Source organism: Mauremys reevesii, linkage group 3 (assembly GCF_016161935.1).
Source record: "Mauremys reevesii isolate NIE-2019 linkage group 3, ASM1616193v1, whole genome shotgun sequence".
NCBI lineage: Eukaryota > Metazoa > Chordata > Testudines > Geoemydidae > Mauremys > Mauremys reevesii.
The window spans coordinates 18,648,684-18,674,409 of NC_052625.1; the positions used below are offsets into that span (position 1 = coordinate 18,648,684).

Below are 25,726 nucleotides of genomic sequence, written 5' to 3' on the forward strand. Positions count from 1 at the left end.
GTCCCTTGTGTATTGGGTGGGATGGGGAAGGGCAGAGAGGCTGGAAGGACCCTGAGCCTGGATTTCCAGTTAGTGTTTTACAAGGTGGGTGAGGTAATATCTTTTATTGGCCCAGCGTCTTCTGGTGTGAGAGACAAAGCCAGACCAGCTATCCCACTTGGCACTGAGCCAATCAAGCTCTTTCTGTGCAAATGCTGCCCCTGGGTGCTCTGGGTATTGGCCACACCTTGTTTGCTTTGTGCAGCATCCTTTATTTGCATACTCACATGCCAAAGAAGGTGGGTGGGGCAGCTGCAGGTTGCATGGAGCTGGGAGCTCACCGCCCTGCAGCTACCAGTTCTCTCTGCGCACTCCAGCAGCAGTTTGCTTGGGATGTTTGGATCAGAGGCAGACAGCATGGGTGTGAACAGGAGTAGGGGCGTGTCCGTGGGGGAGCCCCATCTCCTGGGCTGGCTGAGTCGTGGGACACTGCTGCATTTTGATACCTCTCCTGGCGGAAAACATGCAAAACCAGTTCTGTTATTTACTATTAGCCTTTCTTAGAGTGAAATACCAATCAAAATACCCCTGCAAAGAACTCCGGGTACCTGACCAATTCGTTAGGGTCACAACAGCTAATGGGCCCACCCAGCAGGAAAAGCATCATCCCACACAGAGAATGAATGAACTCAGCCAGGCAATAAATCAAAGCTGCAAAACAGCCCTGTTAGCCGCCAAGGAACAACCCTCAACCCTCCCCCGTAAGTCTATCAAATAAAGAAGGACCCGTTAGGCTCTGGTGAAGGGGCTGGTCCCTTCTCCTGTACCAGGGAGCCAGGCAGGGCCTTTCGGATTAGAAGCCAGGGCAGAGAGCTCTGGAGGTAGGTGGATATTGGTTGAGTTACAGCACATGCAGTGGGAGTATGCCAGCTGCTGCCCCACTCAATAGGGCTGCCTGCCCTGCTCTAGTCCTGCTGGCACAGGGTGTGGGGGATTTTATCTAGGCCATGCCAGCAGGGAGGGAAAGCCTCTCTGAGCTCACACGACACAGACTGCGTGAAGGCCAGCCAGAGTATGGCTCTTGTTGTTTATTCCCTACTGTGGAAGGAGAATGTGGCCTGTGTCTCAGAGAATTGGTTTTATTTTGCACCAGAAAACTTGTTAATTACTTGGAACCGCAGGGAGGCCTTTCCTGCCTTGGCCAAGGTCTGCTGCTGAGGTCTGATTAGTTCTGCACTGCACCCCTCTGACACACTCCTTCAGTCAGAAACGTGTTGTGCTTGTGGGGGCAGAAAGCCTTGGCATGTGTGTTCGACAGAAATACCATTGATTGTTGTGACAGTGACTCTGAGCAAGCAGGGGAAAAAGCCTTAAAAACTAAAACTGTCACTGCTGCAGGACTGTGTGTGTGTTTCTTTAAGTCTTTTAGCTGTTTATCATAAATGAGATTCCAGTAATTTACCAGCAATGGTTTCACTTACAGTAGGAAGCTGCTGGGTGCCTGGAGAATGTTTCAGTTTCTATAAAATTGTTGTACTTTATCCAATAGTTGTCTGAACAGACTGAAGTCAGACGTGCAGCTGTAGCTGGGAGCCCTTCCTCCGCCACCAGCCTCTGCTCTTCCCTGTAGGATCCAGTAGGAAGGTGAGTGTCAGCCCTCAATTGCTTTGGGTGATGGCTCTGTTGTTCTTCTTGGACGCTGTTCCTATGGGCGGGAGTCCATCCGGGGCTCTCAGTTACCTACTTTAAATATTGCTGCAGAAATGTCTAAAATGCTCAGAGATCTTTGCGGCCCTTCTCCATTATCCTGTAACACAGACTGAAATAGTGTCTGTCTGTTCACTTTTCTGCATGATTTCCTGGAATTAGATTTACACTCCAGCACTTCTGCTCGTTTTCTGCAAGCTGTGGGCAGAGGAATGTGCTCTCTCCTCCTCCTTCTCCGTTCACTGTGTGTATTTGCCATCAGCTCACTCCACTGAAGTTCTGCTCTAAGGGACTAGAAGAAGGGAAATGCCCTCGGCCAGATTCAATAAGGCTGGTGCAGGGAGGGGTCAATTCCAGCATGTTGGGCCCAGGGCCGGATTAACTTTTTGTGGGCCTGGCGCCAAACATATTTGTGAGCCCCCATTGGGGAAATAAGGCACGTGATGAGGGGTGGTCTGCAGAGCGAGGGGCCGATTGGGGGCAATGAGGCGCAGCGCAGTGGGAGTGGCCCCACCCAGCCCAGGACAAGGGCACTGTTTACAAATCCACAACTGTTGGACGCACGCTGGCCTGCCCAGCCCTGTGCTGCCAGCATGCCCCTTCCGCACTGCTGCCTGGTGCCCTGCCCTTATGCCCAGCACCCCCTCGCCCAGAGACTTCCCCCACAGATCCCTATGCCCAGCTCCCCATTGCTCAGAGACCTCCCCCACAGATCCCTATGCCCAATGCCCCCGGACCCGCTATGCCCAGAACCCCCTGCCCAGAGACCCCTCCCGCTGACCTCCCACCACAGCTGCACAGTACCCTGCACACCATACCCCCTGCCCAGCTCCCCCACCCACAGATCCCCTGCTGTCCAGCACCCCCTTCACAGTCCCACCATCACAGCTGAACAGCACCTCCTATTCCTGAGGGAATTCTCCATCATATTCTGTGCATAATATTTTAAAATTCTGCCATTTATTTTTTAATAAATAAATGTGGAAGCTCCACCATGGCAGGCTGCATGGAGGTGGGAGAATACCCTGCAGCCTCCCACGCTCCTCTGGGACAGGGACTTGGCAATGAGGCTGAACCAGACCCTGACAGCACAAGGTCCATGCCTCCCACAGAAAGACCCTGGGGCTCTGCCCCCATTGCGCCAGGCACACCAGATGTGGGCAGGGAGGCTCAGCCTGGCAGCAGGATCCAAGTGCAGAGGGACTTAGTGTAGGGGGATCCAGATGGGGGTAAGAAGGTTCTGTATGGGGCAGTCTGGGTGCAGGCAGCTCAGTGGGGGATCTGGATGCACAGGGAGGTTCCAAGTGCAGGAGCAATGGGAGTCTGCAGGGGGGGGGGCAAGTGAAAGTGGTTGGAGCTCAGGGTGTGTGTGGGTGTCTGGGTGCAGGGGAGGTGGGGTTCATTTGGGTGGGAGTCCAGGGGTGGTTGGGGCTCGGTGGGGAGGGTTCATCCGGGTGATACAGATGCAGGGGAGGTGGGGCTTGTCAGGGTGAGGGCCTTTGTCCAGACTATTGAACTGTGAAGCTGAGTTTTGCTATGTCTTTTAACAGGTCTTTTGACAAAAACAGCAGCAAACATGCACATTTTGATGCAATTATTAACTAGCACATGTCCTAGGGTTCATATTGTGCTCAATGAATTTGTATTCCAAATTCAAGCATGTTGCTCACTTGGAATTTGTTTTTTCTTTTCCTTTCTGAGGTCTGGATCAAGTTACAATGCAGATGAGGATTTCCTTCCACTCGCACTGTGCCATGGGCAACCCCTGTCTGTCCAGTTACCTCATTTTCTTTTTTACTGTCCATGTTTCCACACTGGAACCAGGTAGGAAGCCTGTCACAGAAGAATATTCTACTTTTTCTGAACAGTTTTAATACCATTGATCTTTCTTTTGTTATTTTGAAACAATTCATAATAAGAGCATTTTATGTAAATTTGAGAAATAAAATCGTTTTTTTTGGAGAGGAGGCAGGGGAAGAGATTGATTTTTCTCCCTTTTTACCCCCCTTGGTCTCAGTGTAACCTGTACCCAGTGGACTTTTACATCATTCACCTTAAACTTTCCTCCTGTCTCATCTTAAACTTCTGCCACTCTATTGAATATTTTCATTAATGACGTAGATAATGAACTGGAGAGTATGCTGATAAAATTTGCAGATGACACCAAACTGGGAGAGGTTGCTAGAACTCTGGGAGACAGGATAAGAATTCCAAATGACCTGGACAAATTGGAGAATTGGTCCGAAATTGACAGGATGGATTTCAATCAAGTTCAAAGCACTTCACTAAGGAAGGAAAAATCAAACGCACAGCTACAAAATGGCGAATAAATGACTAGGTGGTAACACTGCTGAAAAGGATCCGGGGCTTACAGTGGATCACTGATTGAATATGAATAAGGCTACGAGTCAGTCATGGAGGTCACAGATTCCATGATTTTACGGGACCTCCATGACTTCCTGAAAATTATGATTCAGCTCCGGGTGGCAGAGCTAACGCTTCAGCCCTGGGAGGTGGAGCTCAGGCTCCAGCCCCATATGATGGGGCTTGGGCTTCCATGAGTTATTGTTTATTGCCCACATCCTGCCCGTGACTTTTATTAAAAATACCCATACCAAAATCTTAGCCTTAAATAAGAGTCGTCAATGTGATGGAGATGCAAAAAAAGCTAACTAAGTTTTTAAGTGATTATAAGTAGCAGGCATAGAAATCAAAGTTGGTTACCTAAGTAATAAATATAGAAATGCAGTCTACCTTTTAACTTTAAAAGACTAAGTAAGATTTGAATCAAGTAGTCTCTCACCCTAACAGATCTTACAGGTAGCTTAATACACAGACTGGACACCCTTCCAGCCTGGGACCAAGCTCCATAGTTTAAAATCTTTGTCTTTCAGACGATCTTCCAGGTGTTGAGATGGAGGTGGCGGGGAGAGAGGCCAAGAGATGATGTCACTGTCTTTCTTTTATGCTTTCTTCTAGATGCTAGAAAGATCCTTGCTGTGACATGGGTTAGGCTGCCCCATTGCATACGTGCCTTCTCCAAGAAGTCTCTGAGATAGAAGGCTGGGTGTTGATGAGCCATTAACACTTGTCAGGCCAGCGATGGCGGCTTCTTTGTCCCTGCTGAAAGGCCAGCTGTGCGCATCTCTCAACCTCATAACATATTTCAGTAACATGTATAGCAATACTTCATAACTTCACATACAATGATAGTACATAAAATCCACAGCATATTAAGGCCCAACAGATCCATACTTTTAAAATGATACTTCACAAGGCATACTTTGTACAAAACACCTTTGCCTTTATTTCTGTCTTTCCTGAACGGCACGTACCCTTCAGTTCCTGTACTCCACTCATGACTACTATTCCACCATGTTTCTGTGAACCCTATAATATCTGGTTTCACTTCCTGCACTGGTAGTTCTAGTGCCTCTATTTTGTAACCCAGGCTCCTTGCATTGGTGTACAAACATCTTAACTGTTGCTGCTTGGCTTCACTCAGATTCCTCACCCGATTGAGTACAGTTATTCTACTTACAGTATTGCCCTTGACTTTAGCTTCATTGGTATTGGCACTATCTTTCCTCTTACGGTCCATTCTCCTACATACTGCTCTTCCTTTCTCCTCTCTGGCCGGGTTCCAGTCTAGCAAACAGTCTTCCATGGGTTAATTGTTCTGGTTGCAGACATTAACCAGCTCACAAAATTTAAAGACAGAGATCACCCATTTTTTAATTCTCTCTGGATTGGTATTGACTAGGAAAAGTGGCTGAGTTTAGCTCAAGGGTCAGCTAACACGTGCTAGCTAAGCCTGTCCTAACTTGACCTGTTTTCCAGTGCAGATACAGTGAGACACCATGAGCTCAGTTTTAGCTGGTCAAGTTGCAGCCTAGGCCGTTGTGAGAGATCACTATTCATTACCTATGAAAGCAATCCAGCTCCTTTCTGGTCTAATTTTCTGTGTGTCTCGGTTCCTTTAACAGTGAATTTCCAGGTGATTGGACCTGATCATCCCATCATGGTCTCTGCAGGTGAAGATGCCCTGTTACCCTGTCACCTCTCCCCCAAGATGAATGCTCAAAAGATGGAGGTGCGCTGGTACCGATCCCAGTTCTCTGAACCTGTCCATCTGTATCAGGATGAAAAAGATCAAGCTGAGCAGCAAATACCAAATTATCAGGGCAGAACAGAGCTGCTGAAGGATGGTATTGTGAATGGAAGTGTTGTCCTGCGTATACGCAGCATCACCCCCTCTGACCACGGGCAGTTTATCTGTTTCTTCAAATCAAGCAGCTTTTATGCGGAAGCCATTCTGGAACTGAAGGTGGCAGGTCAGTAGCTTGGGCTGCTAATTTGTATTCCCAGCAGAAAAATAATTTATTTTGAGGTGGAACTCGATGTGTCTTATTTTCATGCCAGTATCCAGAATTCCCTTCAATCTGCCAGTTATTTCCCATCAGTTGTTCAGGAGCCTACACCCTGCATATAAGCTGACAGATTTCAGCGTGTGTCTGTCCACAGTCTGGGTGTTTTTTTCACAAATTTGTTGTGCAAGAACTGTGAGAAAGTCTAGAAGTATCTACATGGGAACAAATATTTGATAATGGCTATTCAGTATAGTAGAGAAAGGTGTAACACAAGCTAATGGCAGGAAGTTGAAGTTAGAGAAATTCAGACTGGAAATAAGGCATAATTTTTTAATAGTGAGAGTAATTAACTATTGCAGTGGTTCTCAAACTGTGGTCCGTGGACCACCAGTGGTCTGCAAGCTTCATTCAGGTAGTCCACGGATAGTTCCCTCTAAGGTGTGCGCTTGGGCAGCCGCACATGAGAGAATGAAGGACCACCCACTAATTAGGTGCCTGGACCCTGGAGAAGACACACATGTAATGTGAGGTGGTGGCCTTGGGGGGACTAGGGGGTAGGTGGGAGGGGGCAGTGGTGTGAGAAGAGGAGGTGGGGGGAATTTGGGACATGCAGGGCTGCAGCGGCCAGAGAAAGAGATGACTTTCCCAAGATCCAGGGCTGCGGCTGCTGGGGAGAGAGGCACATCCATCGCATTAGAAAGGTAAGACTACTGATATTAAAATATGAGTTGTGTGCTTTTATTTGTAGAACAAAAAATGTTAATTAGTATTAAGGTGTTTTTTTATATAGCGCTTTTATCCAAAGCGCTTTACAATAGTTAATGGTACAAACAACATTTGGAGAGATCATTAAGTGGTCCACTGAGACCATCAGCAATTTTCAAGTGGTACGCGAAAAAAGAAGTTTGAGAACCACTGAACTATTGGAACAACTTACCAAGGGTTGTGGTGGCGTCTTCTTCACTGGGAATTTTAAAATCATGATTGGCTGTTTTTCTAAAAGATCTGCTGTCAGAGTCACAATGGTCCCTTCTGGCCTTGGAATCTACGAATTTACAAATGAACCTATGACAGCCTTTTAAAGACTATTAGACCCTTTAATTTTAGAGAAAACCGCAAGAGGAGATACAAAGGTGAAGAAAAATATTTTAAAATCAGCTCTTGTTTCTTGTCACACAACTTCTAAGGGTGCGAAAGAAAAACATCCTTTTCTGGTGGCTGGAAGCTACAGAGAGAGCAGTGTCTACATCAGCAGGACCAGAACTTTTATTTCTTCTTTTGGTTATGTTTCTTTGTCTTTGACCTACCCTGACTGCGATCGAAATCCATCTTGGGACTCACGTGTGAAGTGAGGGGTTTTCCCCTGGAAAAATAGTCAGGGCTCAGAGAGGGGGTAGCTCCAGGTTATTACAACAAGGGCAATGCTGATTCTTTGATTAGATGAATGAATTGTCAGTTGCCTCCCTGCCATGCTTTGTGGGGACATTCTATGAATACTTGAGAGTCCCCAGTCCGAGTCCCCCCAGTGTGCAAACAAGGCCTAGCAGAGCACAGTGTGATATTGCTAGATACAGTATGGATTTCTGGGAGCTGTCGTCTTTGAGGTTAGAGAACTAGCAGGAAGGGTAAGTGCATCTGTATGTGCTGAGGCCAGGGGCAGCTGCTGCAGCAACTGATTCAGGAGCTGCTTGATGTTGGATTTCACTCTTTTGGTCTCGGCCTCCACTGCTCAACAATTTGGTGACTAGGATGGCTCTCCTGCCCCTGAATCCACCTGCACCCTTTCTTCAAAGCCTAGGAGAGCTTCCAATTGCTTTTAATGCTTGGATAAGAGTATCTGAGTACGATGTCCTTGCAGTTAATGACAGAGACCTCTCTGAAGCAAGAAAATGTGCCTTGCTTATTTAGTGCCTTGGAGCAGAAAGGCGGCGTATATTTTACACTCTTCCCTTCTGAATAATAAATATGATACAGAACTCACTGCATTAATTTTTGTGTGTGTGTCTAAAGTGACTGTGGTAGCTGCATGCTATAAATCCCACCAGCGTGGAAACCAGGGGAATTGACAGATCAATATATTGCTGCTTTAAGGGAACTGATTGTCACACGTGATTTTGGTAACATGGCAGATGAAATTTATTCGAGATCAGCTCATGGAGAAAACAGCTGTGCCTCGTATTAGAGAACACCTACTGCTTGAACCGGAATTGACATTACAGAAAGCTGTAACCAATGCTAATCACATCGAGTCAGTGATGGTGGAGGTGAAAATAATGAGCTCAGGTACAGCAGGTGCGATGCAAGCCAGGCAACCACTACATCTGGACTACAACAAGGCAGCTGCAAAATTACAAAGGCAGTGTTAATGAGAAGTAACATGCCCAGCAATTTCAAAACACACAAGGAAAAGAATGTCACCACTGTGAATGTAACACCACACTACAGAATACACAGGAAGGCTTGCAGAGGGAGCTCAGTGGCCTGCAAAAAGAGTGGACATTTCCCTAAGGTCTGCTGAAGCAACCCAGCCTAATCAACAAGTAGGTGCGGTTAGCATGCCAGAGGTTACTGCATTGGGTGTGGCTGGAAGCAGCTTCACAGACATTGTGGATAAAATAACGTGTGCTGTTCATGTCTCTGCTGCAGCAGGAGTGAAGCCCCAGGTGGTAGAATGAATGTTGAACACTGGCTCAGCAGTTTCTATACTACCTGAATTGATTTGCCTGCAATACTTTGGACATGTGTCAGTTACTGAACTGAGCTTACACCTAGTGTGCTACTTGATGAACCACATCCCTGTGCTTGGTTCACTACCTGCAACCGTGACTTCTGATACATAACGTGTACCGGCAGAATTCTGTCCTATGCCTAGCGGTACTGCTATCCTAAGCAGCGATTTGTTTCCCTGGCACCACTACAGCACAAACTCTGTTGTCTGCTCTTAACAAGGATGGTACAGAGGAGCCCCGTGACTGTGCATTTGGATTTGCTCACAAAATTAGATTTTGACCTCAAGTGACAGCTGTATGACAGAATTTACCTCTCCACCATTCTCAGTCAGGAATGCTGTAGCACAAGAGGTTAAGAAATTAGAACAGAATGGTGTTGTTGAAGAGATTGCATCATCTGAATGAGTCTCACCAGTAGTAGTGACAAAGAGAAAGACTGGAGGTATTTGTCCTAGCACAGACTGAAGGGAGCCTAATAAAGCCATTGTGGTTGACAGCTATCCCCTCACACACAGAAGCAGCATTGGTGGATCTTTCTGGCACAAAGATATTTCCTACTCTTGATCTACAGAATGCATATCACCAAGTTATACTACAGGAGGACAGAGCAATCTCACAGCATTTATTATGCTTGAGGACTATTCCACTTGAAACATGCACCATACGGATTTGTATTGGCACCCAGCACTTTCCAAAGAATGATGTCAATGATTCTGAAGAATCAGCCTGGAATCCAGTATTATTTGGATGAAATTATTGTGTTTCAGAAGACTTGTGAGGAACATGAAAAACATTTCCATGCAGTACTATACCACATCAAAACAGCAGGGCTGAAACTGAATTTCGCCAAATGCCAATTCTGACAAACAATTTTGGAAACTGGACTGAAACCTGACCTGGACCACATCATAGTGATTACAAAAGCACCACCTCTGAGAGGCACATAAACTTTACATGCTTTCTTAGCTTTTCCATCATGGTATGCCAGGTTTATTCTGAACAACACTTCAGTCTTCGTTACAAACATACTCCAGGGAATCTCGAGCTTGGCCTGGATGATTGTTGCACAAGTTGTTTTGAAACAGTGAAAGATTTTATTGAAAATAGTCCAGCACTTGCATTGTTTGACCTTGCCTCAGATTATGGACTGGGAGCAATACTAACTCAAATCCGTGATGACAACATGGAGGAGACTATTGCATTTGCTTACAGAAGCTGAGAGGAAGTATTTATCTGTTGAAAATAAAGCGCTTACTATGGAAAAATGGAGGACTTAGCTCTGGGGCCAGACTTTCAAATTGCATACAGATCATAGCTCTTTGATGACACTTAACTTCTAACGGACTTGGATAAGTGGGAGGCCAAATTGCAAGATGGTCAGCAAGACTCCTATCTGTCATGTATGTCACAGAATAAAGGCTGGGAATTCAAAATGTGATGGCTGATTGCTTGTCCTGCCTGCCCTTGCCTTCCCCTGATGAACAGACAGATGATGACAATATAGTTATAGCAGGCACCCCCACAGCCGTTACACAGGAATAATTCAAACCTGCTTGCTTAGCATGTCCCATTCAACAAAGATTGCAGGAACAGTTGATAACAAAATGGTCACACAACCCCAAATGCTTGATCTAGCTTTGCCACGTTACTAGTGTAGAGTACTCAAAAAATTTCTGTACAAGATGGATCGGTATTATGAGGTACTCACTGGTTGATTGTATCAGACACACTGCAGACAAAATTCATACATCTGGCACATGATACACCTCAAGAGACTGACAGAATGAAACAGTGTCTATGTGACCTGTATTGGAGCCGAGAATGCATGCTCAGGTTAAAGCAGCTGTAAAAACATGCATTACTAGCCAGTTACATGACAAAATGGTGGTGATGCATGTGGCACCATTTCAGCCTGTTCTTCCAGATGCCTCATGGGAAAAGCTTGTCAGTGATATTATATGTCCATTATTATTATTATTATGTCACCTCTGCTACACTGATCAAGTTTGTGTCAACTGTCTTTAGCAGGGAAGGGAACCCAAAAAATTTGTGTTGGACAATGGAACACAATTTTCCTCACTGGAATTTAAAACCTTTCTGGCAGAAGGGAACATAAATGTCTCTGGGGCTATAGGGAAGGTGGTGGACGTGATATACCTTGACTTTAGCAAAACTTTTGATACGGTCTCCCACAGTATTCTGACCAGCAAGTTAAAGAAGTATGGATTGGATGCATGGAATATGAAGTGGATAGAAAGCTGGCTAGATCGTCAGGCTCAACAGGTAGTGATCAACGGCTCGATGTCCAGTTGGCAGCCGGCAACAAGCGGAGTGCCCCAGGGGTTGGTCCTGGCGCCAGTTTTGTTCAACATCCTCATTAATGATCTGGATGATGGGACAGATTGCACCCTCAGCAAGTTCGTGGATGACACTAAGCTGGGGGGAGAGGTAGATTGGAGGGTCCAGAGTGACCTAGACAAATTGGAGGATTGGGCCAAAAGAAATCTGCTGAGGTTCAGCAAGGACAAGTGCAGAGCCCTGCACTTAGGATGGAAGAATCCCATGCACTGCTACAGGCTGGGGACCAATTGGCTAAGCAGCAGTTCTGCAGAAAATGACCTGGGGATAACAGTGGATGAAAAGCTGGATATGGGTCAACAGTGTGCCCTTGTTGCCAAGAAGGCTGAAGGCATATTGGGCTGCATTAGTAGAAGCATTGCCATCAGATCGAGGGAAGTGATTATTCCCTTATATTCGGCACTGGTGAGGCCACACCTGGAGTGTTGCGTCCAGTTTTGGGCTCTTCCACTACAGAAAGGATGTGGACAAATTGGAGAGAGTACAGTGGCGGGCAACGAAGATGATTAGGGGGCTGGGGCACATGACTTATAAGGAGAGGTGGAGGGAACTGGGCTTATTTAGTCGGCAGAAGAGTGAGGGGGGATTTGATAACAGCCTTCAACTACCTGAAGCGGGGTTCCAAAGAGGATGGAGCGTGGCTGTTCTCAGTGATGGCAGATGACAGAACAAGAAGCCATGGTCCCAAGTTGCAGTGCAGGAGGTCTAGGTTGGATATTAGGAGCAGCTATTTCACTAGGAGGGTGAAGCACTGGAATGGGTTACCTAGGGAGGTGGTGGCAATTCCATCCTTAGAGGTTTTTAGGGCCTGGCTTGACAAAGCCCTGGCTGGGATGATTTAGTTGGGATTGGTCCTGTTTTGAGCAGGGGGTTGGACTAGATGCCCTCCTGAAGTCTCTTCCAAACCTAATCTTCTATGAGTCTATGACACTTTAACATTAGATATAGAAAATCATCATTTATTGCCCTCAAATTGATGGAGAAATCGACCAATTCCGTAGAAGTTTGAAAGTCTGCAGACAGCTATGCTGGAAAGAAAAGTGTGGACAACCTTCATTATGAGTACGTATAAATCTACAGGGCTATGCACCATGCCACAATGCAAAAGTAACCTGCTGAATTATTGCACGATAGAGAGATGCATACTAAATTAAACATTGCTGGATTACATGGGCCTATATCTTATATATCATTGCTGCTGGATATCCGATAGACAGTTCAAAGGAAAATACAAAAATATAAGATGCAGATAAATGTTATTGGGCCAGGGAACTGAAATTCAAATGTGGTTTGTTTATAAAAGTATGAAAACCTGGAATGTTAGGAAAAGCAGAACCCAGGTTCACTTCTCAACTAAAAATTGTTTCTAAAAAGGACTGACACTCTGTACCTCAGAGTAACACCCTGGAACTCCCGTATTCATCACTGTCATATAATTATGATATGTTTTGTACAAAGTCTGCCTTGAGAGATATCATTTTAAAAGTCTTGATCTGTTGAACATTAATATCCTGTTGGACTGTATGTGCTAGCACAGTATGGGAAGTTATGAAGTTTTGCTATGTATGTGTGTAGAGGGGTGGTCACCCCACTCCTTCCCTGAAGGGCATAAAACAGCCCCGGGAGAGGGCTGCAGCGGGGAAAAGCTGGGCTGATTGGGGAAAGCAGCCACAGATGGGACCATGCCCCAGTCAGGCCACAGCTGGCCCTTATAAGAGGGCAGTGGGCCAGGAGCACGGAGTCTCTCTCTCTAGCTGTGGAGAGGGATGGGCCTGGCTGCTAGGAGCTAAGCAGGGTACCGCGACTGGAGGAGTGCTGGGGGAAGGCCAGGGGAGCTGGGGAGCGCCGGCCTAGAAACCCCCCAGGCTGCAGGCCTTGTTAAAGGCCAAAGAAAGGTACCGAGGTGGCAGAGGACAGCCCAAGGGTAGGCAGAGGCAGCAGGTCCAAACCCCCCTTGCCGGTGATGAGTGGCAATTACACTGCAGTCTGCCCCAGGGAACTGGGGCTAGTTGATGACTGGCAGTAACCATAGACTGAGGCGAGGTGGGGATAGAGAGTGGGGGTTCCCCGGGGAGGGGAGACCCAGATCTATGAGGGTACTGCCAGAGGGCAGCACCCCGGCCTGAAAGGGGCACCAGGGTCCAGGAGGGACTCAGGCCCAGCAGCAAGTGGGACACTGGCCCGCAGAGGGCGCTCCAGAGGCTGGAAACGCTAATTCCCTCGACGACCAGCAGGAGGCGCCACAGGGGTGAGTCATTGTGAGTCATATGTGTTACTGAAATATGTTGTGAGGTTGGGAACACCCACAACCAACCGTTCAGGTGCAACAATGGAGGAGGCAGAGAGTGATTAATGGCTCATCATTCCCATCAAGGAAAGGATTTCAGAAACTATATACAAGGGAAACTTTTTAGAGAGAACATGTAGACAATGGAGACTGCTTGACCAGTGGAGACTATCTGATCCCCACACCAGAGCAAAAGATTTTTCCAGCAAGCTGGAAGAAACTATAAAGGAGGGGAAGTGACATCATCCCTTGGCCCCACAACTCAACAAAGGACAAAGACTTTGTATGTGGGAGGGTGGTTTTAGGCTGGAAAAGAGTCCCAGCCTGTGTATTGAGGAACTATACTATTTGTTAGGGTGAGACACTGCTTGATTCAAATCCGATCTAGTTTATAGAACTCAGTTTGTGAATTTACTTTTATTTCTTAGGTAACCAACTTTGATCTCTACACTTGCTACCTAAAATTACTTAAAATCTATCTTTCTGCAGTTTATATTTTACTTAAAACAGTGTGGTTTGGTTGAAGTGCTTGGGAAATCTCAGCTCAGATTACATCAAAGCAGGGGCAGTCTGGATAATGAACTTTTATACTGGTTAGACTTCTGACCAGGGCAAGACGGTACAGCTCTGGGCTGCAAGGCTGGGGAACTTGGGGGGAATTGGCTGGAGCCTCCCTATTGCTGGTTCATGAGTGACTGGGAGAAGTATTCATGTAACTCAGCTGGGTGTGTTGCTGTCTGTGGCTGTTTAAGGGTAGTGGCTGCCAGGGGGTTGTGGCTTGACACAGCATCACAGTGTGAGGGGGCACCCCATGTTGGAGGGAGAGAGGGCTCAGTGATCCCACAGTCCATGTTGCATCCCAGCGACCCCGTCATAAGGACCACATACTTACAAGCTGTCAGATGGTTGGTCTGGAGCACTATTCATCTTGCCCCTGCTTACTAAGATACAGTGCAATGTTTCAGACTATCTAACTAGCCCCAATTATTTTACTTTGCTGCTGACAATACAGGATAACTGACAGGATATTGGGCCTGAGGAATATGCTGTCAGAGTCTGACGGCCACCTGGATTGGCTAAAGACTGTTCTGTAATTACTAAAAGAACAGTCTTCTGTTATAACTTGAATTCTAATTACAATTACATTATTCTTAGTTATTGTTTATTTGCTAATTACATAATTTATGTTTATAATTATAGAAGCAGGTTATTGGATTATTATTACTGTTGTAAGATTGAGTTTGTTCTAAGACAAGGGAAATGTGGTGTTGCTAGATCCAGCACTGATTGCTGAGAGCTGTAGTCTTTGTTTAGAAACCAACAGGAAACAGGAAGTATAAGTGTTGCTTCACTGTTGTCTTAATAAACCTTGTTGGATTTCACCCTTTTGGTCTCAGCTTCTACTACTCACCAAAGAATGAGATAATATTCAGTTAGGTAAGAAATACACCATGAGCTCCCCAGGTAGAGCTGCCAATGGAAGCACTCTATTGTAATTCTTCAGACCCCGGAGTGACATAGCTGTGTCAATCTACATTTTAAGTGTAGACCAGGCCTTAGAGCCTCAGTTTAAATTACATTGTTTTTTAATCCAGTTTATTTAGATGAGTGCAAACCCCTGTGTGGATGCTCCTACATCCGTTTAAAGGCAGCTATCCCTGGTTTAATTAAACCTGTTCCAAACAGAGTTAAAATAAACGATAAAACAAAAGGCCTCTCTTATACAAAAATCAATTGCACATGGCTTTTTGCACCAGTTTAACTAGATGGTTTTCAATTTATACCTTGTGTTAAATCACTGCAGCTTTCTCATGGTACACTAACACATGTATGCCTGTGACAGTGGACCAGCTCAGTGAATGGTGGGACTTTCCATTCTCCCCTCGTCCAGACAAAGACACCCCTCTGAGACACATCTTTATACACAGATACAAACAAGTTAAATATTACTTCTGACGTATTAGGGTGCCACCCATTGACCTATCCAGGAGCCACCCTGTACATGTTGGTTCGATCAAAAAATCTCTATGCATCATGCTGTCATTCTGAGCTTTTCCTTAAGATGGGTCAGCATGTTCCTGTTCTCTTTGGGGAACGTGTTTGCTATTGAGGTGTTCTGGTGCCACCTTTCTGGAATGTGTTTACATGCAGTTTCCTAACACTACTTAGGAATGTGTGTTTCTGCAATGTCAGCCCTATTCTTGTCAGATTCTGTCTGCTTGCAAGCAGGCAAAACCTGACTTTGCTTCTTTGCTTTATATCAGCAAAGCTTGACCACTACTTTAGTTCAGGCCTCACACCAGGCCTCTGATACGAGGGCTTATGTTTCAGGCCCTCTTCCTACTACATTCACTATATCAGCAAAGCGCTCCTGGTGGCTTATACATCCAGAGCCTGGCAGTGACGCAGCGAAAGGCTCTTCCCTTCTGTAGGAGGGACAATGATCCGCTTTTTCCTTCTCCTAAAGGATTAAACTCTCACCTTCCAGGTTGAAGAGATCCATAATGCTTGTGTAGGGTTCACACAGGTTCACTCCATTCCCCTCCAGGTCTGGGCTCTACTCCTCGCATCGCTGTCGACAGCTACCAGAGCGGAGGGATCCACATGGTGTGTGAATCTGCTGGATGGTATCCGGAGCCCCAGGCGCAGTGGAGAGATCTCAGTGGGCAGCACTTACCATCCCTAACAGAAAAAATAACTCCACATGATAACGGCCTGTTTGAAGCACAAATTTCCATTATTGTAACAGAAACTTCCAGTCAGGATCTGTCCTGCTCTGTCAGGAACTCCCACCTCAACCCAGGGAAAGAGTCTGTGGTCTACATCGCAGGTTGGTGTTCATCAAAGCCACACAGTTCAGCCATTCACCAAAAAGGGGGCAAGTTTGGGGCTAATTTAAATATTGGATTTACAACATGCATGTGCATAGAGCTGCTCAGAGGCTACTGGTTAAACACTGCGTGTGGTGAATTTAGGGAAGGTTAGACTCCATGAACCTGCCTTCCAAGCTGCAGATGGAGTATAATGAAACATGGCTAATTTTGGGGGGAGTGGTGTTTAATAGTGTGTCTTATTATTGTTAATACCGTTAACATGCCTGGAGTTGAATTGGAATATGCAATGGAAATATTGCAAAATTTCTGTAGTGTAGAAAAGGCCCCTTTGTGCAGCCAGAATGGGCTCTCAAACTGGAGCTCGGAGGGAAATGGTTTCCTGTCCCATGAAGATTTTCAAATCTTCAAAAAAATTCCTTTTCCCCAAGGGGACATAACTGACCCTTTTCAAAAGTTTTAATTAAAAACAAGAGAGAGAAGACAGAGACCCCCACGTCACAATAGTCTGCTGGTCAGGTTCTCACCTGGGATTGGGGGTCAGATCCCTGCTCCAAATCAGGAAGAGCAGGAATTTGACCCTGGATATCCTCCGTGAGTGTCCGAGCCACTGGGCTAGTGGATATTCAAGGGTTTCACTCCTCCCCTGGTTTTGACCAGAAATCCCATCCTGGATCCAAGAATCCTTTCCTGTAAAAAAAAAAAAAAAAAAAAAAATTTGGTTATGATGAATTATCATTTTCTGACCAAAAAAAACCAATAACAAAACAATTTAGTTGAAAAATTCCTGACCACCTCTACTTCCAACCAGTGGCACAATGCCGTGATCACCACAGAGGTCCTACTAGTGACACATCTGTTCTATCAGTGTTTCCAAGTTAATGAGGCTTTGTCTTACAGATCCATTCTTCCTGAGGGGCTACCCCTTTAAGGTGGCTATGTACATACTCCTGGTTGTTGTGGGTTTGCTCATTTCCACAGCAAGCTACTTCTTCTGGAAGCAACACAAGGCAAAAGGTAAAGTTATAAGGGAACACTACAATGTACTCAGATATTTCCTTTAAACTATAAATTAGTTGAGGGTGGAGGTGGCTTCTCCATAGTTAAAGATGCAGCTACATTTTTATTTGAAGCCACATTTTGCTTCCTCTCTAAATTTCTCAAGAAAAGTCAGATTACCCTAAACTGGGAGTTCAGGATAGGCCCTGGGGTGGAATTTGTGAGGGAAATCTGAAGTCTTCCATTACTTTTTTGCCTATATCTTGGGAAATAAATGAAGGGCCTAGGAGCCACGTGAAACATATCACTAGATTCCCATAGCGAATGTCTAATGGATGAAATCAAATGCCAAAACCAATGTCCATAATTTACAATATGAAATGATGAGCCCTTCCCTTTGGAAATACAGAGTGCTAATAGAACACCTGTGCAGCGCAGCAAGATTGACGCTCAGCCCTTAGCCTAGGAATGCTGAGAGAGACTATCAAAGGGCCCTTAGCCTAGGAATGCTGCACTGGGCTTGGAAATGAGAGTTCAAATATGCCACTGATTGGTTCTGTGCACTTCACAACCCTTAGCAGAGAGCACAGCCTGGTATTGTACAGCAGCAGGGTTAAAGCAGCCCAAATGTTATTAGGAGACACAAGCCCTTGGTGACTTGCCCTAACTCACACGGAGAGTCTGTGGCAAAGCCAGGAATTGAGCCATGGTGCGAGTCCCAGGTTAGGGTTCTAACCCCTGCCTCTCAGGGCCCTGTCTGCGAAGGTGGCCACCCCCTTCCTTAGCTCATCAAGAGCTAAGGCAGAGAACCAATGATTAGCTAAATAGAGACCACTTTAAAAATAACACCTGCAATTATTATTTCCCTTCCTGCAGCCTGGCACTATTGACTGTCACCACCCAAACCCTGCTCTGAATATGGAGCTATTCATTTCCTCATGGGCTTTCCCATGGTGCTCATCACTGCAGTGTCTGAGCGTCACAAATTGCCTGCTAGCTCTCGTAGCATCAGTCCAATTTCCTCTCCTGTAGCCTGGTTTTTCAAAGAATCATTTATCCTGCACAGGGGTGCAGCAGCAATGGTGCCCAATCCTATGGGGCTACAGAGAGTCCCTTCCTGACCTGCCAGACAACATGCCAGTTTCTCTCCCTCACGATCTCCTTTCCAGCGATTCTGTATTTTTCTGTACTACCCAGTTCAGTGTGGATAGCCATTGTCAGGAGTTTGCTCCCAGTCAGGCACAGGAGGCTGATCTTCACAGGAGTATTGAAATGGGCTGGGACCGAAGCCTGGGAAGCTGAGGAGATTTGGTTTTCATGCTGTTGGGCCTAGCTCGGGACCAGTCCAATCCAGCCAAGCTGATCTTTATTCCCCAAGTCAGTTGAGGAGGCTGCACAAATATGTTACAGGGTTTGGGGTCCAATTGAACAGGAGAACTTTAACCACAGGCGGGAGAATCACTACGACAGGCAAGTGCAGGCCCCTGTGATACACAATATAAGGGGGTCAATAGGAACGGTTCTAGTGGAAGCCTGTTGATATAGTTCATTACCAGCCAACCAGTGCTCTGTAGAACATGCAGCATTTGTACGGGACTCTCCTGCTTTCTAACAAGTCTTTCCTCTTCCCTCGTAGAGGCGCATGCTGCAGAGAGAGGTAAGGCTCTTCTATGGGAACTGCAGTAGGGGGTGGGAAGGAGCATCTCGAGCTTTGGAACAAGTTGCTGGTGCCTCCCAGGCAGCTGTTAGGGGATCTGATGAGCGAATGCTCATCTTGGTGGTTATTACATGCAAAGCAGAGCACTGCCCACCCCCCTCCTACCCTGCAAGTCTCTGCAATGCACCCCAGAGAGCGCCAAGGATGGCAGGAGTTTGCCCCACATGGACAGGCGTAGGGTGTAGGCAAGTGTACGTTGTAGTGACCCTTCACTCTGTCACTCACTGGGATGTCAATGAGGTGAAGGTGTTTTTCACTTCCTCCTAAGTTTATAACATAACCTTTATGTAGATGGTGGCTGGGAAAAGCTAATGAGTTCTGGGCTCAAATACGCCACTGATTGGTTTTGTGCACTTCACAACCCTTAGCAGAGAGCACAGCCTGGTATTGTACAGCAGCAGGGTTAAAGCAACCCGAATGTTACGTGGAGACAAGCTCTTGGTGACTTGCCCTAACTCACACAGAGAGTCTGTGGCAGAGCCAGGAATTGAGCCATGGTGCGAGTCCCAGGTTAGGGTTCTAATCCCTGCCTCTCAGGGCCCTGTCTGCGAAGGTGGCCACTCCCTTCCTTAGCTCATCAAGATCTAAGGCAGAGAACCAATGATTAGCTAAATAGAGACCACTTTAAAAATAACACCTGCAATTATTATTTCCCTTCCTGCAGCCTGGCATTATTGACTGTCACCCAAGTATTGAAATGGGCTGGGACCGAAGCCTGGGAAGCTGAGGAGATTTGGTTGTTTTCATGCTGTTGGGCCTAGCTCGGCACCAGTCCAATCCAGCCAAGCTGATCTTTATTCCCCAAGTCAGTTGAGGAGGCTGCACAAATATGTTACAGGGTTTGGGGTCCAATTGAACAGGAGAACTTTAACCACAGGCGGGAGAATCACTTCGACAGGCAAGTGCAGGCCCCTGTGATACACAATACAAGGAGGTCAATAGGAACGGTTTTAGTTCATTACCAGCCAACCAGTGCTCTGTAGAACATGCAGCATTTGTACGGGACTCTCCCCCTTTCTAACAAGTCTTTCCTCTTCCCTCGTAGAGGCGCATGCTGCAGAGAGAGGTAAGGCTCTTCTATGGGAACTGCAATAGGGGGTGGGAAGGAGCATCTCGAGCTTTGGAACAAGGTGCTGGTGCCTCCCAGGCAGCTGTTAAGGGATCTGATGAACGAATGCTCATCTTGGTGGTTACTACATGCAAAGCAGAGCACTGCCCACCCCCCTCCTACCCTGCAAGTCTCTGCAATGCACCCCAGAGAGCACCAAGGATGGCAGGAGTTAGCGCCACATGGACAGGCGTAGGGTGTAGGCAAGTGTACGTTGTAGTGACCCTTCACACTGTCACTCACTGGGATGTCAATGAGGTGAAGGTGTTTTTCACTTCCTCCTATGTTTATAACATAACCTTTATGTAGATGGTGGCTGAGGCAGAGTGGCTGGGAAAAGGTCAGTCTCAGAAGCAGAACTGTGATTTTCCAGACTTTCTGACACCCTAAGCTTGTGTTTTGGTAAATTTCTTCACTAGAACATTATTTTATGGCTTGTTTTAACCACAGCCTCAAGTTCTCAAAGTTAACAGCATTTTCCATTTGGGATAGTTATATTTCCATTAATTTTGATGGGACTGAAGCAGGCCCTGAGCGCGAACTCTTATGGAATTATTTACGTGATGTGCTATTAAGAAACTTATGATACTTTCTGTTCTTGTTTTTAGGGAAACTCGTTGCTGACCTTGGTAAGTGTCATAACCCTCTTCCTGTTATAAACCTTGTTCCTTGTTCCACCAGGGGATGGAACTTCCCTGATCCACGCACCCTCCTGACCTGACACTACGCATCCCCCAACTCCCTCTGTCTCCCTCACCCCCGTCTCCCTCTGCCCTTCAACTTTCAGATGGTCACCACCAGCTGCCTGACTCTGCCTCTACACTCTTGCTCACAAATTGCATCCTGGCCCATGACTCTTATTTGCCTCTCCACATTGCCATGACCCCCACAATCATTTCCCACTGCTTCACCAACATTGACCCTTCCCAACTCCACGCACATCCACACCCCCTACACTTACACAAAACAAGGACATTCCAACACAAAACCATTTGTTTCCAGTTAAGCTTGTGCATTTCTATATAAATTCAAAGGCTGAGATCATAACATTCTGGCACTAACACAGAATGAGATCATGGTCATGTTGAAGGATCACATTTAGTATCAGAGGCAAGTATGTTGTAGAACCAATGCCAAGATTTCAGTTCTCTACTCACAAACTTTATTCCTGTACTGACTTCTTGCTAGAGCTCAATTTGTTTGGGTGACTTAAGTATGGCTTTTTTAATATTTTTAAAAGTGGAACCATAAGTTTTAATTTCCACAATTTTAAAAGTTTGAGAGTTTAAAATACTTTCTTTTTAGGCTTTTTTTTGGGGGGGAAGGCTGGTGGCACATCTTCTCAGCCTGGAGTTCAGGCTTACAAAGATTTTGGGGAAGTTTTGTGTTTGTAGAAATGTGCCCTACAGAATGGTATGCAAGATACAAGGAAGGGCATATTTGCGTTTTTTGACAAATTGGAGTAAAACAAGCTCATAGGCTGATGCTCTCATAATAATTTTCAAAGAACATATCAAAATTCATCTACTCACAAAAACATAAAATAAAGCAACAAATACCTCTACATTAAGATATTCTAGCTTCTGACTGATTGTATTCTGACCTCCATAGAGAGGTCTATCTGTGTCACACTGTCAGTCAATCTCTTTAATAATCACAGCGCGGTTACATTAAATTACAGTCTGAATTATCCCCAGGTACCTGGCAGCATGAGATCGCATCTTTTGCCCTTTTCTTTCTTTAAATCAGAAATGGAGAGCGAGAGAGGTAAATGTTTCAGGCCAGTGGCAATGTGTTAGCAATTGTATGTAAATGTCTCCAAAGGAGTAGGGTGGGAAATGAGAGTTTGTCTCTTTCTCTCTGGATGATGTGGTTAATGGGCTGAGGGATCACTGAAGATCCCTTCTACTGATGCAACAACCTCATGATCCTGCCTAGAAGCAATAGCAGCAGACCCCACTGCCCGGCTGCAGTTGCTGCAAGCCCAGCTCTGTCAGCAGCAGGAGCAGTTCATGGGCTGGCAGCCAGAGGTGCAATTGGCCAAGCAAGAAAGGACTCGCCAGTGGAGAGAAGGTCTCCTGTGGCTGTTCACAGATCTGTCCTGGATGGAAATTTGAAGACCGCTTCGGGGGGAAGCGTCTCTTGGGTGTTTGAGGCCCAACCTGGCCAAACTGGCTTGGAAGATGAGGTGGAGAATTTTCTAAACACACCCAGGAAGTCTGCCAACCTCTTTGGGAGGAGAGGGGCTGGACTAGCTTAGTGATGCCCTTCTCCACGGTTGAGGCCAAGTCATACTCCTCTCTGACTCTGTCAGCAAAGGCGCCATGAATGGTCTGGGCCAAACCCTTTCCTCCTGGGGTCTGTCGACAGACAGTAGCCCAGTGATTCCTGGACATAGCTGTTTCCTGAGTTAAACTTTGAGTTTAGGACAATGAAAGAGATGATGGACACACAGTCCTGCAACAATTAGGGCTGGTCAAATAAATTGCAAAAAAAAATTGCAAATGAAAGATACCATTTCATTTAAATGTTTTGATGAAATTTTCAATAGGAAAGAGATGAAATGTGACATTTAAACAACGTCAAAATGTTTTATTTTGACATCATTGTTTTGATTCATTTTGTTTTGATTTTTATATTATATTAAAATATTATTTTTAAATTACATTGTATTTATATAATATGTATAGTATTATGTCTGTGCTCCATATTTAATATTTTAATATAATATACAGGTATAAATGAAATAATTGAACACAATAAAGTTGAAATCAAACATTTTAACACTATGAAACAAAATGTGTCTATACTGTTGAACCAAAATATTTTGATGCTTCTAATAAGAACATAAGAACAGCCTATACTGGGTCAGACCAATGATCCATCTAGCCCCGTATCCTGTCTTTCAGCTGTGACTAGTTCCAGATGCTTCAGAGGGAGTGAAGAGAACAGGGCAATTTATTGAGTGATACTGCTCCTGTTGTCCAGTCCCAGCTTCTAGCAGTCAGAGATTAAGGGACACCCAGAGCATGGGGTTGTGTGCCTGACCATCTTGGCTAATAGACATTGATGGACCTGTCCTCCATGAACTTATCTAAACCAAAATGGAACCAGATTGTTGAGCAGTTTTAAACTAAGGGCTGGGGGAAAGCTGACTAGTGCGGAGGAGCACGTTGATTGGACAGCGACATCCCTTAGGAGAGGATCTTCTAATGGAGATTCTCTATGTCCTAGTAAGGAGGAGAGGATGGAAGATGATAAAATACAGGTAGGATCTGATGAGAAACAGTCAAATGGAAAAAAGTCCAATTCAATTACATCATATAATGGGAGACAGCTAAAAAGTGATAAGTTTTCAAAGTTCTTATATACCAATGCTAGAAGTCTAAATAATAAAATGGGTGAACTAGAGTGTCTCATATTAAATGAATATATTGATATAACAAGCATCACAGAAACTTGGTGAAATGAGGATAATCAATGGGACACAGGAATACCTGGGTACAAAATATACCGGAATGACAGAAAAGGTCATGCTGGTGGGGGAGTGGCACTATATGTGAAAGAAAGGATACTTCAAGTCTGCAGTACCGTCTACAACATGCTTTTGCCTCCTGTTCTTGTGCTACAGATAACCCACTGTTTACCCCTTTTTGCAGATAATTTATGAATATGTTAAATAGTATTGGTCCCAGTACAGATCCCTGGAGGACACCACTATTTACCTCTCTCCATTCCAAAAACTGACTGTGTAGTCCTACCCTTTGTTTCCTATCTTTTAACTAGTTACCGATCCATGAGAAGACCTTCCCTCTTATCCCATGACTGCTTACTTTGCTTAAGAGCCTTTGGTGAGGGACCTTGTCAAAGGCTTTCTGAAAATCTAAATACACTTATCCACTGGATCCCCCTTGTCCACATGCTTGTTGACCCCATCAAAGATTTCTAGTAGATTGGTGAGGCACGATTTCCCTTTACAAAAACCATGTTGACTCTTCCCCAACAAATTATGTTCATCTATGTGCCTGACAATTTTGTTCTTTTACTATAGTTTCAAACAGTTTGCCCTGTACTGAAGTCAGACTTACCAGCCTGTAATTGCTGAGGTCACCTGTGGAGCCTTTTTCAAAAGTTGGTGTCACATTAGCTATCCTCCAGTCATTTGGAAACCAGTTCAACAGCCTGAACCCACCCCTGGATACTCTGGCCAACCTCCAGAGGAAAGTCCTGGAGTTCTTCTGGCTGGGGAAGCACTAGGTCTCTGCAGGTATCCTGAGCCTCCCTCTGGAAGAGGGAGGACAGGGCATGGAATGCATTCTCAACAAGGTCCACGCTTTCCATCTTGAGGCCCTGTAGAGTCTTTTTTATACTGAACATAGTCTGACATGGAGTACACCTTCCTCAGCCACCTCCAGCGACTCTGATATGACCGGCAGCTGTTTAATCTCCATCCAAGAGGTCTCCCTCAAGTTCTCTCAAGGCTGCTGGTCTTTCACAAGGACCTTCTCAGGACCTGGAAGTTGATCTCTGCAGCCAGGTCCGTGGCAGTCACTGAGTGTATAGGCCTCCTTGCTGACCCCAGTTCATGGACGTGTTGCTAATGCGGTTTTCAGACTCCCCTGATGTTTTTTATTGTGGTGAGATGGAGGCCTTGGCACATGCATACCTACAGTGCATCAGGTTGCAGTCCCTTTTCTGCCTCCTTCAGGACCTCTTGTTGAGGTTCTGGTTGCACTTTTCCCTACATCTTTTTATTTATGCGTTTATTTATCCATGGCCCCATGAAGTTGTTGGACCTCCTCCTCAACCTCCTGTTGGCCATATATCAATCAGGGAGGAGGGGTTGGATGGAGGAGTTCCCTGCGATCAAGACTGTGAGGCTCAATTTTGTGCACTTGTCCATTCGCATCTCCAGGCAGAGTTCCTCTGCACAGTATCAACTAGCTCCCTGGACTGTTTTGAGGAGCAGTGTGCACTTTCCAATGTTCTCTGCTCCATGTCTTCCCTCTGGAACCCTGATTGTAAATCTATGACCCACACTTCCATTCCTGTTTTTTCAGTTGTTGTTCCCCAGAATCAATTGATCCATGTGTTTTTTTTTTCTGGTCCTGGAAGCCCTTTTGGTTTACATGGGGACTGAATAGGCTTGTGTATGGAATGAGACAGAGGTCCTGTGAAAAAACTACTATGTGATCATATAATTAAAGATTGTATGCATATGCAAAAGGGGCCTGAATTAAAGTTGTACAAGGAAACTTAAGTCTGGCATTTTCTAATTTTGAGTGCTTGACCTGGCAACCTAAATAACATTTCAACATAGTTTGTTAATATAATTTCATAGGTTTTTAGTTTTTAAAAAAATCTGTAATTAAGATGTCTTCACCCACATCATTAAATTTTGCATCCTAACCCTTTAATGCTGTAGTATCTCCTGCTACCATTTGAGCTAAAGGGCTACCTACATTAGAGGACAGGAGGTGTAAGCTGCTGTTCCTGCCATGGAATAGCTATTCGACGAGTTCTACACATCCTCCTGTAATATGTATCTATATAGATATAGAGATAGACTTTTATAGTTTGTTTTGAAAATATTAACCATAACTTAAAGTTAACTAAGTTTTCAGTAGCTAGGTAAATGTGT

At 45.4% G+C, this 25,726-nt stretch overlaps 1 protein-coding gene across 3 annotated transcripts in view; it reads left to right on the forward strand.

Annotated features, from left to right (window-relative positions):
* The first annotated feature begins 759 nt into the window (after positions 1-759).
* The window catches only part of LOC120402320 (butyrophilin subfamily 1 member A1-like), a 32,733-nt gene continuing 7,766 nt past the window's right edge, over positions 760-25,726 (forward strand). For 2 of the 3 annotated variants that reach the window (XM_039532893.1, XM_039532895.1), the window contains exons 1-9: positions 760-860; positions 1,529-1,623; positions 3,388-3,510; positions 5,673-6,020; positions 15,979-16,260; positions 17,162-17,278; positions 18,897-18,917; positions 20,023-20,043; positions 20,694-20,714. In XM_039532893.1, the coding sequence (XP_039388827.1) occupies positions 3,405-3,510; positions 5,673-6,020; positions 15,979-16,260; positions 17,162-17,278; positions 18,897-18,917; positions 20,023-20,043; positions 20,694-20,714 (916 nt within the window). In that variant the 5' untranslated portion in view covers positions 760-860; positions 1,529-1,623; positions 3,388-3,404. Of the gene's footprint in view, positions 861-1,457; positions 1,624-3,387; positions 3,511-5,672; positions 6,021-15,978; positions 16,261-17,161; positions 17,279-18,896; positions 18,918-20,022; positions 20,044-20,693; positions 20,715-25,726 lie in introns of those variants that run through there. The other variant, XM_039532894.1, reaches the window with a different exon arrangement.